At 43.6% G+C, this 13,792-nt stretch overlaps 1 protein-coding gene across 1 annotated transcript in view; it reads left to right on the forward strand.

Moving 5' to 3' along the window:
- The window catches only part of LOC122798894 (prolyl hydroxylase EGLN3-like), a 588,939-nt gene that overhangs the window by 256,946 nt on the left and 318,201 nt on the right, over positions 1-13,792 (forward strand). Inside the window, exon 3 of the mRNA XM_044067999.1 lies at positions 3,567-3,703. Coding sequence (XP_043923934.1) covers positions 3,567-3,703 — 137 coding nt within the window. The remainder of the gene's footprint in view (positions 1-3,566; positions 3,704-13,792) is intronic.

Raw genomic sequence — 13,792 nt, forward strand, 5'->3', positions numbered from 1 at the left:
AAATCCTAATCCCATCTAACAGCAGAGCAGTTTAACTTAGCCTGTACTGTAAAAATAGCAGAAAATAGCTTACAGACTCAAGAACGCCGGGGCCAGGTACGCCGAGCAGCCAGGGGGTAGATTCCAGTTCCTAAAGATGGCGCCTCGCAGGGCAAGAAGGCTTTATAGAATTAGAAAGGATATGAGGTGGGAAGGGGAGGGGAAAAGAGAAGCGGGCAGGTAGTCTAGGAGGGGCAAAAGCCTGAAGGTTAACAGTTGAAAGTGGGACGACCTAGGAGAAATGGTAAGAAGGGGAAAGGCAGACAAACAAGCGAGATACAGAATGGGTGTGGGGGTAAGGGGAAGAGTTGTAGGAGTAGTATGCTCAAGAGGCAGCTAGGTAGTGGGAAAATAGTAGCCAAGCTAGGTCAAGTAATTGAAGAAATGTCAGCAAAACCAATCTGTGAGTAGCTGACCACTGAGGTACTTTCAGTTGATACAGGTTACGTAATGAGGGTAAGAGACAGTGGTAGTGATAGTACTGGATACCTGAGTGTAAGTATGTAGTAAAGTATTTGAGTGGGGAAAAGAGGGCTGGAAGAGGTCCTAAAACTGGGCAGTAGAAAGTTCCTTGGGCTTCCTTGTTAGTTTAGGGTTAGATCACTATTTCAGTTTCAGTTCAATTCTAGGGAGAACAGATAGGTGTAGTAGGAGCTAGCCTAGTGTAGAGTGCCATCTAGTGGGCAAAAAATATATTACAGCCAAAGCCTGGAGAAGGTATGAAAAGGCTTTATAATTAGTTACAGGGGAAAGTGCAAGGATAGGAAAGAGTACAACTATTAAGGGGTAGAGGGAGGGTATGGCTGCTGGGTATTCTGGCAAGGTAGCTTGCTTGATAGAATGCACAAGTTACAAGGCAAGATACAGCCTTTATCACTAGGTTAGGTTAATGCTTACTTTCTTCCCTCCTTGGTAGCAGGGTTCCTAATCAGGACGACAAGAAAATTTTTATATATAGATTAGATGGTTAGAATAGTTTGCAGGGGTCCTTTCACCAGGTAGGTAGACTTTCAAAACTCTAGTGCAGGATAGTTGAAGTGAACTTTCTTGCCTCCTTGGTAGTCTGAATTTCTTTTTTTTTTCTTTTGGGATGGAGCAGTTTTATCCCCATTGCAGTTTCATGTGGTCTGTGGTGAGTTACTGTCACATTAATCCATGGTGCCAAGTTAAAAAAAAAAAAACACCATTTCTCACTGTCCAGTAGAGACATTTTATTTTAACTGGAGGACCAGAAGATAAAGCAAACAGTTTATGTTGGGTGATATAACAGTTTCTGATGCCCTGGAAGCTAGGTAATATATGCTGGAAGTTTTTGGGCCATGCTATCAAGAAGTTGCATTGATGACAATACACTCAGTTGGCCCGTTGATGACATGTTTGAAATGTTAACACAGCTGCAAGAAAAATTGTTAGCAAGTAAAGTTTTTGTTGTACAGGTGAATCTATTAACTAATATTAAAGAGAATTCCAATTTCTGGCCCACTTCAGATATGCTGACTGCAGTCTCATAGTAAAAAATATATTGTTTTTGGAGAGAAGTTCCTGGTCCCATGACAGAAGAAGAAATTTTTATTTTAAAGTGCATGCCACCTTCTCTGAGAAAGAAGGTCTGCGATAGAAAGGTTATATTGGTGTTTGCACACATGATACAGCACCCTTGACTGGTACAGGAAATTAATTTCTGGCTAAGGTAAAGCAGCTAAAGCTTCGCTGTGAAAATGAACAATTGCAACCAGCCCTTCACGATATAAAAAGCAAACACAGTACCTAGTACAGATATAAAAACTGTCAAATTCAACAAGTCTCATTCATTAAAAGTAAGAAGTATGTGAAGAGACAAGAGCTCATCAAAACGTTTTTCTTCTGCTTACTAAAGATAGTTGGATGAGTCATGGCAAAGTTTTGTCATTAATGTAGGAGATCAGAGAACATGTGAAAGTTTTTCTTGTTTATGATGAGCCTTTTTTTTGTCTTTGTGATGAAATATAGTGGGCATAACTGGCATTTGGCAGATGTTTTTGGACATTTAAATGAATTAATTACAAAGAGGAGGGTGGAACTACAACAATACTGTGCATTACTAACAAGTTTTGTGGCTTCCAGGTGAAACTGATTTTGTGGCTTGAAAAGGTTGCCCAGGAAGTATTAGAAATGTCTCCCCTTACAGCAGCTTGGGGCTGGAGATTTTTTGACAAATAGCATCTGTGATCATTTTGTCCTTCTTCAAAAGTAAGCAAATAAAGTTTAGTATCTGGGGATTTGTCTGAAAGTCATTGACTCATTTGCAACCACATACCGGTGTAATTCAGGTTTTTGTTGCTTAACTTGAATTAAGAGCAAACTGAGATCTGAAAGGAAATATATATAGAATAGGGACTAATGATGTTTATCGTGTTTCACTGTTGCAGTCATTACACTTGGGTTATCCTGCTGGCAAGGCTACTCGCAGTCTGCCCGAATTCCAAAGTCCTGGTCTGGTGTCGGTTGCTGTCGCCTCTATGCACGTTTTTAAAAAGTTGCTTAACAATTTTTGTTGTTGTAGTGTGTGTTGTAGTAATAGTGTAGTTTTTGCCTTTCATGAATAGCGAATAAAAATGTCTTGGTTATGACTAAGTAATAGGAGCTTGCTGCACCAGAACTGTTCATTGCCAAATGTGCTAATGTGTGTTAAAGCTTGAGAAACACTGAACTAGAGATCTGTGTCCACAATTTGTCATTAGAGAGAGAGTCTGTTATCCAGCTGATAGTTAGGCTAGACTTGCTTTTCATATAGTTAGCAGGTGGGATGTGCATACCATACATATTTTTGAGATGCTGTGAAGTAAGTAGCCCAGCAGAGAGCAATTACTTTGCAGCAAAGCCATCAGTGGCCTCCTTTTTCGTGTGACATCTCTCCTACATTTCTTAAGCACTTCAACAACTCTTTAGACATCTAGATGCTAGAACTGAAGGTGAATTGATCAAGGGTGTGTTATTTAATTGATCTGCTTAAGCTTAATTTTTGATATTCCTGGATAACATTGACTATGCTGTCTATTAAGTCCCCAGGATGTGTTCTTTCCCATATACATGGTTTCTTGTAATTTGGGCATTTCTTCTTGATCATACAAGACTATATTTTTGTTTTCTTCAGTTGGAGTGTAAATGGCAGCTCCCCCTTTTTTTTGTTGATTTTAGTAGAAAAATTAACTGTTCAGCTAAATGTATATACTTGAGTCTCCTTCAAAGACTGTCAGTGTCAAATAGAAAAAAAATGTACCTCATTTTGAGGTACATGCATGGAAACATTTTTTGCATTTACCATACTTTAAACAATTAGCAAGGGAAACGTAATGCATCTGAGTAATAAAAGTTAAGAATAAATGCTGAGCAGTAACCGGAGAAGATGAACAATTTTGAAGTGATGGTAAGAAAATGTGGGAAGTGTAGAATTTATATTTTTGTCTGTTTAAAATTACACATTTTCATTTTGTAACATGCCATGTTTTGTGTACAAGTCTTTATATATTTTTTTGTTTTCTTTTTAGATTCATGGTGGTCTTTTGCAGATTTATCCAGAAGGTCGATCTGTAGTTGCTAATATTGAGCCAGTTTTTGATAGACTGTTACTCTTTTGGTCAGACAGACGAAATCCTCATGAAGTGAAGCCTGCCTACTCTACAAGGTGAGAACTGATAAATATTTATTGTATAGTCATTCATTTCATTATTTGGTTTAACAATTCATAAGTCTATCTTTTGTCTCCCTTGCCTGGTGCTGAGTGAGGTATTGAGAAATTAGCTGAGTTGTGCATTTTATGAGTACATGGTAGCAATTTTATTTTTTTTACTCTCTGTAAATGACCATCAGCTGCCCCAGGACCTGTCCTTGTCTACAGGGTCTACAGAAGCCTCCTTTTCAGATCCATGTTTGGAATTGGTGAAATGTTTGAGGCTTTCTGAGACAGAGTCATGCTGTTTCAAGGGGAGGTTTTTTTTGTTTTTTTTTGCTTAAAGCCTGTTCCCTGCTCTCATACTACCCTAGAGGGTGGCAAACAGTGGGCTTAAGGTACATCATCCCACCCCTTCATGTGCGACTTGGACAAAGTCTCTTTTCCCCCTTATAGACTGCAAACTCTGTGCAGCATCTTCTTATAGGTTTGTAGTTATATTACTAAGCTGACGACCACCAGGGCCTTTATAAGACTAGCTGTGCAATCCAGTTATGTTCCTGTGTATCATGGACATTTATTGGGGGGGGGGGGGTATGTATGTTAAGAAGTTTCTAGAGGTTATGTGGCAAGGGGTATGTTTGGGCGATTACTGTCTGCCTATCGGGGACATAGGGGCCACACCTGGGGTGAATTTCCAATTTCCCATCCATTGGTTAAAGTTTCAGGACAAGGGCAAGGGAATCCACATCTACACCATTATGGTAGGTACAAAACTGTACTTTATGTTTGAAAAGGATTAAGGATGGGCTGTGCTTCACATAGACTGGGATCTCTGTGACCCGCATCTGTCTCGCCAACATGTTTGATTTATGTGACAAGCAGCAAAATTAAAATGTGTGTGTCTAGTGGTTCTGATCATTTTGCAACTGTGTAAAAGGTCCATCAGAGCTGGGTCAAAGGATGCCTTGTATGCCAGACATAGATTGCCTCTCATTAACCTGTAGGAGACCAAGTGTAAACAGAAGCCTATAAAGGTGGCCCATAATAAGACCATATGTTTATACCTTGGATTCACCTGGTAGGGAACCTTTGTGGGTGTTCCCAGCTGTTGCATATGTCTGGTCAGGTACATGGTGAAAGGGGCATTATAGTCAAATGATGGCTCTGATAAGGGCCGAATAAAGTGGCACTGTGAATTTCTTGGACCTGGATGCCATGCCCTTGGTTATAAGTTTGGTGACATAGAATGATTTTCTTACTGCCTTGGCCGCATGTTGGTCAAAGGCCAGATCAGTCCCTACTTATGTTCCAAGATCCATGACCACTAGGTCAACTCTTAGGTGTGTCTTAATTAGCCTGGGTGGCAGCTTTCCCAAAAGGCACTGCAATGCACATGCATTTACCACCATTGAGTTTGTCTGTGACTTCAGCAGCAGTTATTTGTGTGTTAGACCCTCTTGTAAGATGTTTGTCACTAGGGAATCTGACAGCACCCAATTTGCAGTCATTTGTGAACTTTGTCAGCCAAAGGCCCTTGATGTTAGCCTTTACCCCTGAGAAGTAGATGCCAGATAGGAGCTGTCCCAGCACAGAGTCCTGAGGCACCCCACTGGTGACTGCTGTCATAGTGGAGGTGGGTATCACCAGTCCTGCATTCTTGGAGTCTTGTCTGTGAGCCAGCTGGCAATCCAGTGAGTTATGTAGGGGTTTATGCCCATTCAGTGAATTTGTCAACTATACCCAAGCTGGGTATTGTATCGAATGTCTTAGCCAGGTCCAGGTAGCCAGTATGTATAGGTGTTCTTCATGTTTCACTGTTGCAGTCATCACTTTTGGGTTATCTGCTTGCAGTAGCCCTCAGTCGGCCTGATTAACAAAGTCTTGGGTCCTGCGTTGGTTGCTGTCCCTTCTTCCATGATGTCAGGTCGTCAGGGGTATAAAACATGTAGCCGACGCCGTTACATCAGTCTTTCTTGCCGTGCGGTGCCTGAAGCAGAAGCAGTTCGCAAGTGCCGGTCGGCCGACTCCTGAAATTTTTGTTTCCGAGTTTCAGAACCGAAGTCTTCAACTAAAGCTAAGTATCCCGTTGGGGAAACTTTTTCTTGCTCCATACCGATGTCAGTAAAAGTTAATAATTGCATTACTTGTGGAAAGCAAATACCTCATAAAGATTTTAATTCGTACTGTATTCCTTGCCTAGGCCCCTGACCATGACGTACTGTGCTGTTGGTTTTATGCTTTATTTAATCAGCGCACGATCCGTCGTCTTTATATTTTCGCCTCTAAATATTTCGGTTCTCAATTTAATTATCCAAAAATGTTGTTGGTTAGCCATCCGACTACCGGGATTCTGAAAAAAAGCAAGGATAAAGACAGAGACAGGCTGCCGAGGTCCGAAACTGCCGACGCTTTTCCTAAGCCAGTCGCCAGTTCGCCGGTACTCGGGCGCTTTTCTGATTCGAAGGCCTTTACTGAGACCCATTCGGAGTCTGGTATGCTGCAAGATGCTTCAACTATGCAACCTGCGGATGTTCTTCGTGTTTCACTGTTGCAGTCATTACATTTGGGTAATCCTGCTGACAGGTTGCCCTCAGTCGGCCTGAATTTCAAAGTCTTGGGTCTTGCGTCAGCTGCTGTCACCCCTTCCCTGACATCAGGCCATCAGGGGTATAAAAGAAGCGGCGGCCGCCATTATCTTCAGTCTTTCTTGCCGCACGGTACCCGAAGCAGAAGCAGTTCGCAAGTGCCGTTGGCCAACTCCTGAGATTTTCATGTTCGAATTTCAGATCCAAAGTCTTCAATAAAGCTAAGTACCCCGTTGAGGAAACTTTTTTTCTTGCTCCAGACCGATGTCAGAAAAAGTAAATAATTGTATTTCTTGTGGAAAGCAAATACCTCATAAGGACTTTCATTCTTACTGTATCCCTTGCCTAGGCCCTGATCACAACGTTTCTGGTTGTCGGTTCTGTGCTAGATTTAACCAACGCACTATTAAGCATCGGTATGATTTTGCTTTAAACTATTTTGGATGCCGGTTTAATTATCCAGAAATGTCGTCGGATAGTCATATGACTACCGGAGTTCACAAAAAATGCAAAGAAAAGGAGGGAGATGAACAACCGAGGCCCAAAACCGATGACGAAGCTTCTCCTAAGCCAGTCGCCGGTTCTCAGCGAGGCACTTTTGCAGCCCCTGACGCCCGATACTTTAGAGTCGCAGGCCGCTACCGACTTCCACGTGGAGTCGGCCATGCTGCTGGAAACTCAAGGTATTGGAGCCTCTGATACTATTCCCTCAGATGGGTCCGGAGCCGTTGAGTAGGCACTGGCTTCTGAGGGTGTATTCAGACCTAAACATCTTTACATCAAATCAACTTCAGCTTCAAAAGCAAAGACCAAAGCACCTTCTAAAGCAAAGAAACAAACTCAAGAGCCACGTGGACAGGCCTCCATGCCCAAAAAACAGATGCTCAAAATGGCCGAAGACTTGATTACCTTGATCAGGGGTTCCCATCACCCTCCTGATAAGAGGCCTAGGCAAGAGACTGACTGAATCTTCAGATCAGGTTTCTATTTCTTCTGATTCCTCTTCTGATCAGGAATATTCTGCTCCTCCTTATGAGGATTCTGATGCTGAAGAATCTATACCTTCAGCTTCTTCTCCAGAGGACTATTCTTTTGGGGAAACCTTGCATACCATGAGGGAGCATTTCCACTGGGAGAGCCAAGATTTTTCAGAATCTAAAAAGAGGCTCAGAGATTTCCTTTTACTACCTCAACACAGACCTCTAGCCATTCCACCTGTGTTGGACATTGTAGATGATGTGTTCTCTGAGTCTAGTCGTACCCCCTGACTCCTTACCTCCAGCTCCTGATGTTCATCGTGCATACAGCTGCAGTAATCACAGATGGGTTCTCTGCCGTCAGGCGGTCCCTCGGTCGGCCGAATTCCAAAGTCTTGGTCCGGCGTCGGTTGTCGTCGCTTTCTCTTCTGATGTCAGTGAGGCCAGAGTATATAAGACACAGCCGATGCCATGTTTTCCAGTCTTTTTTGCCGCGCGGTGCCCGAAGCAGAAGCAGTTCGCAAGTGCCGGTCGGCCAGCTCCTGAATTACGAATATTTTGGAATCCGAAGTCTTCATTAAAGCTAAGTACCCGTTGAAACTTTTCTTGCCTCAGACCGATGTCAGAAAAAGTTAATAATTGTATTTCTTGTGGGAAGCAAATACCGCATAAGGATTTCCATTCCCGCTGCATACCTTGTTTGGGCCCAGACCACGACGTCTCGGGCTGTCGCTTTTGCGCTACCTTCAATAAACGCACTATTAAGCGTCGGGCGGAGTTCGCCCAACACTACTTTGGTAAAGCTTTTGATTATAAAATGTCGTCGGACACTCCGACTACCGTTTTGACCAAAAAAACGTAAGGAAAAGGACCGACACGCGAGGCCCGCGGTCCCTGCCGACACCACGCCAAAACAGGCTACACGTGGTCCGGTTCTCAGCAAGACGCCTTTGCAGTCCCTGACTACCGACGACACTTCTTTGGCGGTGTCCTCTGATCCCTACACCGCTGGGTCCTCGGCCCTTTCCCAGACTACAACCGAAGCCTCTGCTAATGTTGAGCCTACTAATGTGGACAGGTCCACCTCCACCCATGGTGTATTTAGGCCCTCATCTTCCTTTTCAATTAAGGCCTTTACTAAATCCAAAGCAGCCAGGCAGCCCATGAGGCCTGTTGTACAGGGCCCATCTCCGGGTCCCATGCCTAAAAAACAGATGCTTAGAATGGCTGAGGATTTAATTACTCTTATCAGAGGTTCTCAACCCCCTCCAGACAAGAGACCCAGAGTGGAGGAAGATTCTCCCTCTTCTGATCAGGGATCCATTTTATCAGAACATTCTGATGCAGAGGAACACTCTTACTCTCCTTTTGAGGATTCGGATGCAGAACAGTCCATTCCCTCTGTATACCCTCCTGAGGATTTTTCCTTTGGGGAAACCTTACACACCTTGAGGGAATACTTCCATTGGGAAGGCCAAGACTTTTCAGATTCCAAGAAAAGACTTAGGGAATTTCTTTTGTTACCTCAACACAGACCTCTGGCTATACCCCTGTTTTGGACATACTGGATGATGTCTATTCGAGGCTTGTCTTAACCGATTCTCTGCCTCCTGCACCAGTCAAACCTGATAGGTATTACAGAGTACCCAGCTCTCACCAATTTCTCTTCAAAAGCCATAATGCTGACCCTGAAACCATTTCACAAGGCCCCAAGGGATTGAAGGCCTCCACTGCCAAAAATCCACTTCCTGCAGAAAGGGAATCAAGATCTTTGGAAAGGTGGGGAAAAAGGTTTATACCTCGCCACCCTAGCCATGAGGGCTTTAAATTGTCAGTTTCATATGCTTAAATATCAACAGTTCCTGTTATCACAATTGAGGAACAAAATGTCTCAACCTGAACAACAAGATTTAAAGGAGTTACAGGATATGATGCATAGTGCAGAACAAGTGGGTAAACACACCTTACAATGTGGTTATGATGCCCTAGAGGCCTCAAGTAGAGCGGCAGCTACAGGATCAGTCATTCGCAGACATGCCTGGCTTAGGGAACAAAATTTACCAGATCATGTGAAAGCTAAACTTCTAGATGCTCCTTTACAAAAGGATGTGCTGTTTGGTACTAATGCTGAGGAGATACTACGGAAAATGGAAGAAAAATCCAAATCTATGCAAACTGTCAAAGCCTTCTTACAGGTCCAACCACCACGTTTTAGCAGAAATTGGCCTTCAAAAAACTGGTCCTTTCCAGCCACTGACAAGCCCCAAAGAGGTAGATACAGACGCACAAGGGGCAGAGGGCAATCACAAGGATCATATAGAGGCTGACAATGGCAAACTCCAGCACCAAGAGGTGGCGAAGACAGTGCACAACAATACAGGAAGCAAACCCAATGACTCCCTCATTTCCATGCCAAGCATGTCTCAGCTGGCAGCACCTTTGGGAGGAAAACTAGCACTATTTGCAAGCAATTGGCATATTGTCACAACAGACAAATGGATCCTGGACATTATAAACAGAGGCTACAAATTTCAATTTCACACTCTTCCAAAAATGAGAAGCATGCCAAACCTGCCACAAAATCAAAGGGCAGAGGCACAACTGCAAATTTCAAAGCTCATAAGCATGCAAGCTATTTGAGGTACCTACTCACCAACAAGGTCAAGGTTTTTATTCAAGACTTTTCCTGGTACCAAGGAAAGGAACCGACTGGAGACCCATTTTGGACTTATCCACCCTAAACACATTTCTAATCGTACCAAAATTCAAGATGCTCACATTACAGCAGCTTCTTCCCATGCTGGACAAGGAGTTCTGGCTGGTAACATTGGACCTCAAGGAGGCATACCTGCATGTCCCAATCAGACAAAGCTGCAGAAGATACATTAGATTTCTTGCAGGTTCAATCCACTATCAATTCTCTGCATTGCCCTTTGGCTTATCTACTGCGCCCAGAGTATTCACAAAGTGCCTGGCATCAGTGATTACCTACTGCAGACTTCAAGGGATACAAATTTACCCTTATCTGGATGACTGCCTGATCCAAGCCGACAGCAAGAACATACTTCTGGAACATCTGGCATATGTGACACGGTTACTGCTTTCTCTGGGATATACAGTCAACAAAGAGAAATCAAGGCTAACACCATCCCAGAAAATAACTTTCCTGGGTGCCAACTTGGACACAAACACCCAGATGGCCTACCTTACACCAGAAAAACAAGGGCAACTATCTCAGTACTTCAAAATACTAGCAAAAAGTACCAGGCTTACTGCAAGGAAAATCCTGCAGGCTCTGGGATTCATGGCATCTTGCATTCTATTAACCCCATTTGCAAAGCTGCATATGAGGAAACTTCAATGGTACCTAAAAAACCTATGGTCTCAACACAGTCACAGTTTGGAAACAATAATACCAATAATTCCATGTTTGCAAAAGGAATTTCTATGGTGGACCCAAGCATGTCAAGCAAACAAAGGCCTCCCATTCTGCAAGCCTCAAGCAAAACAAGTCATAACCACAGGCACCTCAGACTACGCCTGGGGGGCGCACATGACGAACAGGTGCATTCAGGGCAAATGGTCCCAAAAAGAAAAGCACCTTCACATCAATCAAAATGAAATGCTAGCAGTAATAAATGCAATTACAGCTTTCAAGGACTTCCTGCATCCAGGACAATTACTGATCAGAACAGACAACACCACGGTAATGTGGTACATAAACAAACAAGGAGGAACACATTCATACCCCTTGTGCAGACTAGCCATGACTCTTTGGAACTTGGCTCTGGAAAGACAAATCGAACTTCAAGCACAGTACTTGCCAGGATTGGAAAACACACTGGCAGACAATCTAAGCAGAAAAATGACAGATCCACACGAATGGAAGTTACATCCTCGGGTGTTTGCAGAAATAATCCAAGCATGGGGGAGGCCAGACATAGATCTTTTTGCCTCCCACAGGAATCATCAATTGGAAAAGTTTTGTTCAAAGACCTTTCACCCAAAGGCCTGGAGAGTGGACGCCCTTTCATTCAGTTGGACAGCATGGACAGTTTACGCATTCCCACCTCTGCCTCTTCTGCCCAAGGTGCTTTTGAAAGCAAGAACAGACAAACCGAAGATGATACTGATTGCTTCAGATTGGCCAAGGCAACACTAGTACCCACTCCTGAGGAGCCTAACACATACTCCTCCCTGGTCCCTGCCTCTAATGCCTCTTCTGCTGACTCAGCACAACTACAAAACTCTTCACAGTCAGATGAAAACACTCAATCTCGCTGCATGGAAAATTCCTTAACATCACAACAGAACCTATTCTCCAAGGAGGTACAGGATGTCATTTTGGAGGCCAGAAGGCCAGCTACTAGAAAAGCTTACTCCGCAAAATGGAAGCGGTTTTGCTCTTGGAATGAGAAAAAAGGCCAGGACCATAGAAAACTGAACTTGCCTCAGGTATTACAGTACCTAGCGGAGCTATTGAACAGTGGACTTTCTTTTTCTTCCATAAAAATCCATGCCTCAGCCATCTCTGCAGAATTCAACACAGATCCTCCTTTATTTTCTCACCCACTCTTACGACAGTTCCTCAGAGGGGCTAAGAATATAAGACCACCAAGGAAACAACCAATACCAGCCTGGGATCTTAATTACATACTAGAAAAATTAACATTGCCTCCTTTTGAACCAGCTGCCTCAACAGATTTGCAATATTTGTCCTGGAAGACAGCCTTCCTTCTGGCCATCACTTCAGCTCGTAGGGTTTCTGAACTTCAGGCCCTCATGGCGGTGCAGCCCTTTCTCATTTTCCTTCAGGACAGGGTTTCCCTTCGTACCAACCCATCGTTTATGCCTAATGTGGTATCCAGGATAGCTTTAAATCAAGCCATACACCTACCCACCTTTTACCCCAATCCTCAAAACAAAGGGGAAAGGCTGCTACACTCCTTAGACATCCATAGGCAGCTTCGTTATTATTTGGACAGAACAAAGTCCTTCAGGAAATCAGAACAACTCTGTGTCCTATGCTGTAGGGGCTCAAGGGAAGCCAGTTACAAAACAGACTATTTCAAAGTGGATAGGCCACTGCATACGGTTTTGTTACTCCTATCATGGGAAATCTGTTCCTGTAGGTATCAGATCACACTCCACCAGGGCCACAGCTACCTCTACAGCCTTCCTCAGAGGAGTTCCTACCAAAGATATTTTGGAGGCAGCCACCTGGAGTTCTGTACATACCTTCACAAAACACTACCATCTGCCTTTATATTCCAGAACAAGAGCAGGCTTTGCCACTGCTGTTTTGCAGGGCATTCTGGCTCAACCCAGTTCCTCCTAGTACCTACCACCCAGTGCATAGCTTTGGGATTCTACCCATCTGTGATTACTGCAGCTGTATGCACGATGAACATAGTACAGTTTTGTACCTACCATAAATGTAGATGTTCGAGTGCTAATACAGCTGCAGTACAGGTTTCCCTCCCTCCTTCCCCACTTGGTAAAGGCATGTGGCCTAGCAACCTCTTCATACTACCTGACTGGGTTATCCGGCTATGTTTTATTTGCTTGCTACTACTGATTTTGGATTATATTGCATTGCTTGTATATGCATATAAGCACTGTTTAGGTATTGCCTTCCTTCTGGGGGCACATGACATCTGGGGCAAGAAAGACTGAAGAACATGGCGTCAGCTGTGTCTTATATACTCTGGCCTCACTGACGTCAGAAGAGAAAGCGACGACAACCGACGCCGGACCAAGACTTTGGAATTCGGCCGACCGAGGGACCGCCTGACGGCAGAGAACCCATCTGTGATTACTGCAGCTGTATTAGCACTCGAACATCTACATTTATGGTAGGTACAAAACTGTACTTTAAGCCTGATAGATATTACAGGGTTCCTGACTCTCATAAATTCCTTTTTAAAAACCCTGCTGCAGACCCACAGACTATTTCACAGGGTCCCAAAGGAGTTAAGGCTTCCACTGCAAAAACCCTACCCCCTCTGACAGAGATTCTAGGGCACTGGATCGATGGGGAAAAAAGGTTTACACATCTGCTACCTTGGCTATAAGAGCCTTAAACTGTCTGTGTCATATGCTCAAATATCAGCAACATGCCATGACATTGCTTAAACAGAAAATGTTGTTAAACTCTAAATGTGCAGAAACCAAGGAAATGCAGGATTTATTGCATGCAGCTGAACAAGTTGGAAAGCGTACTTTGCGATGTGGTTTTGATTCTTTGGAGGCCTCTTGGAGGGCCGCAGTTATGGGTTCTGTAATTAGGAGGCATGCTTGGTTAAAAGAACAAAATCTGCCTGATCATGTGAAAGTTAAATTATTAGATGCACATTTACAGCATGATACTTTGTTTGGTGTTAAGGCAGAAGAGGTGTTAAAGAAAATGAAAGACACAGCTAAATCTATGCAAACTGTCAAAGATTTCTTACAGGTACAGCCACCTAGGTTTAGCAGACACTGGCCTACAAAGAATTGGTCCTTTCCTGTGTCAGACAGACCTCAAAGGGGCAGATCCA

This window comes from Protopterus annectens, chromosome 1.part0 (assembly GCF_019279795.1).
Source record: "Protopterus annectens isolate FY-2018-M chromosome 1.part0, PAN1.0, whole genome shotgun sequence".
Taxonomy (NCBI): Eukaryota; Metazoa; Chordata; order Ceratodontiformes; family Protopteridae; genus Protopterus; species Protopterus annectens.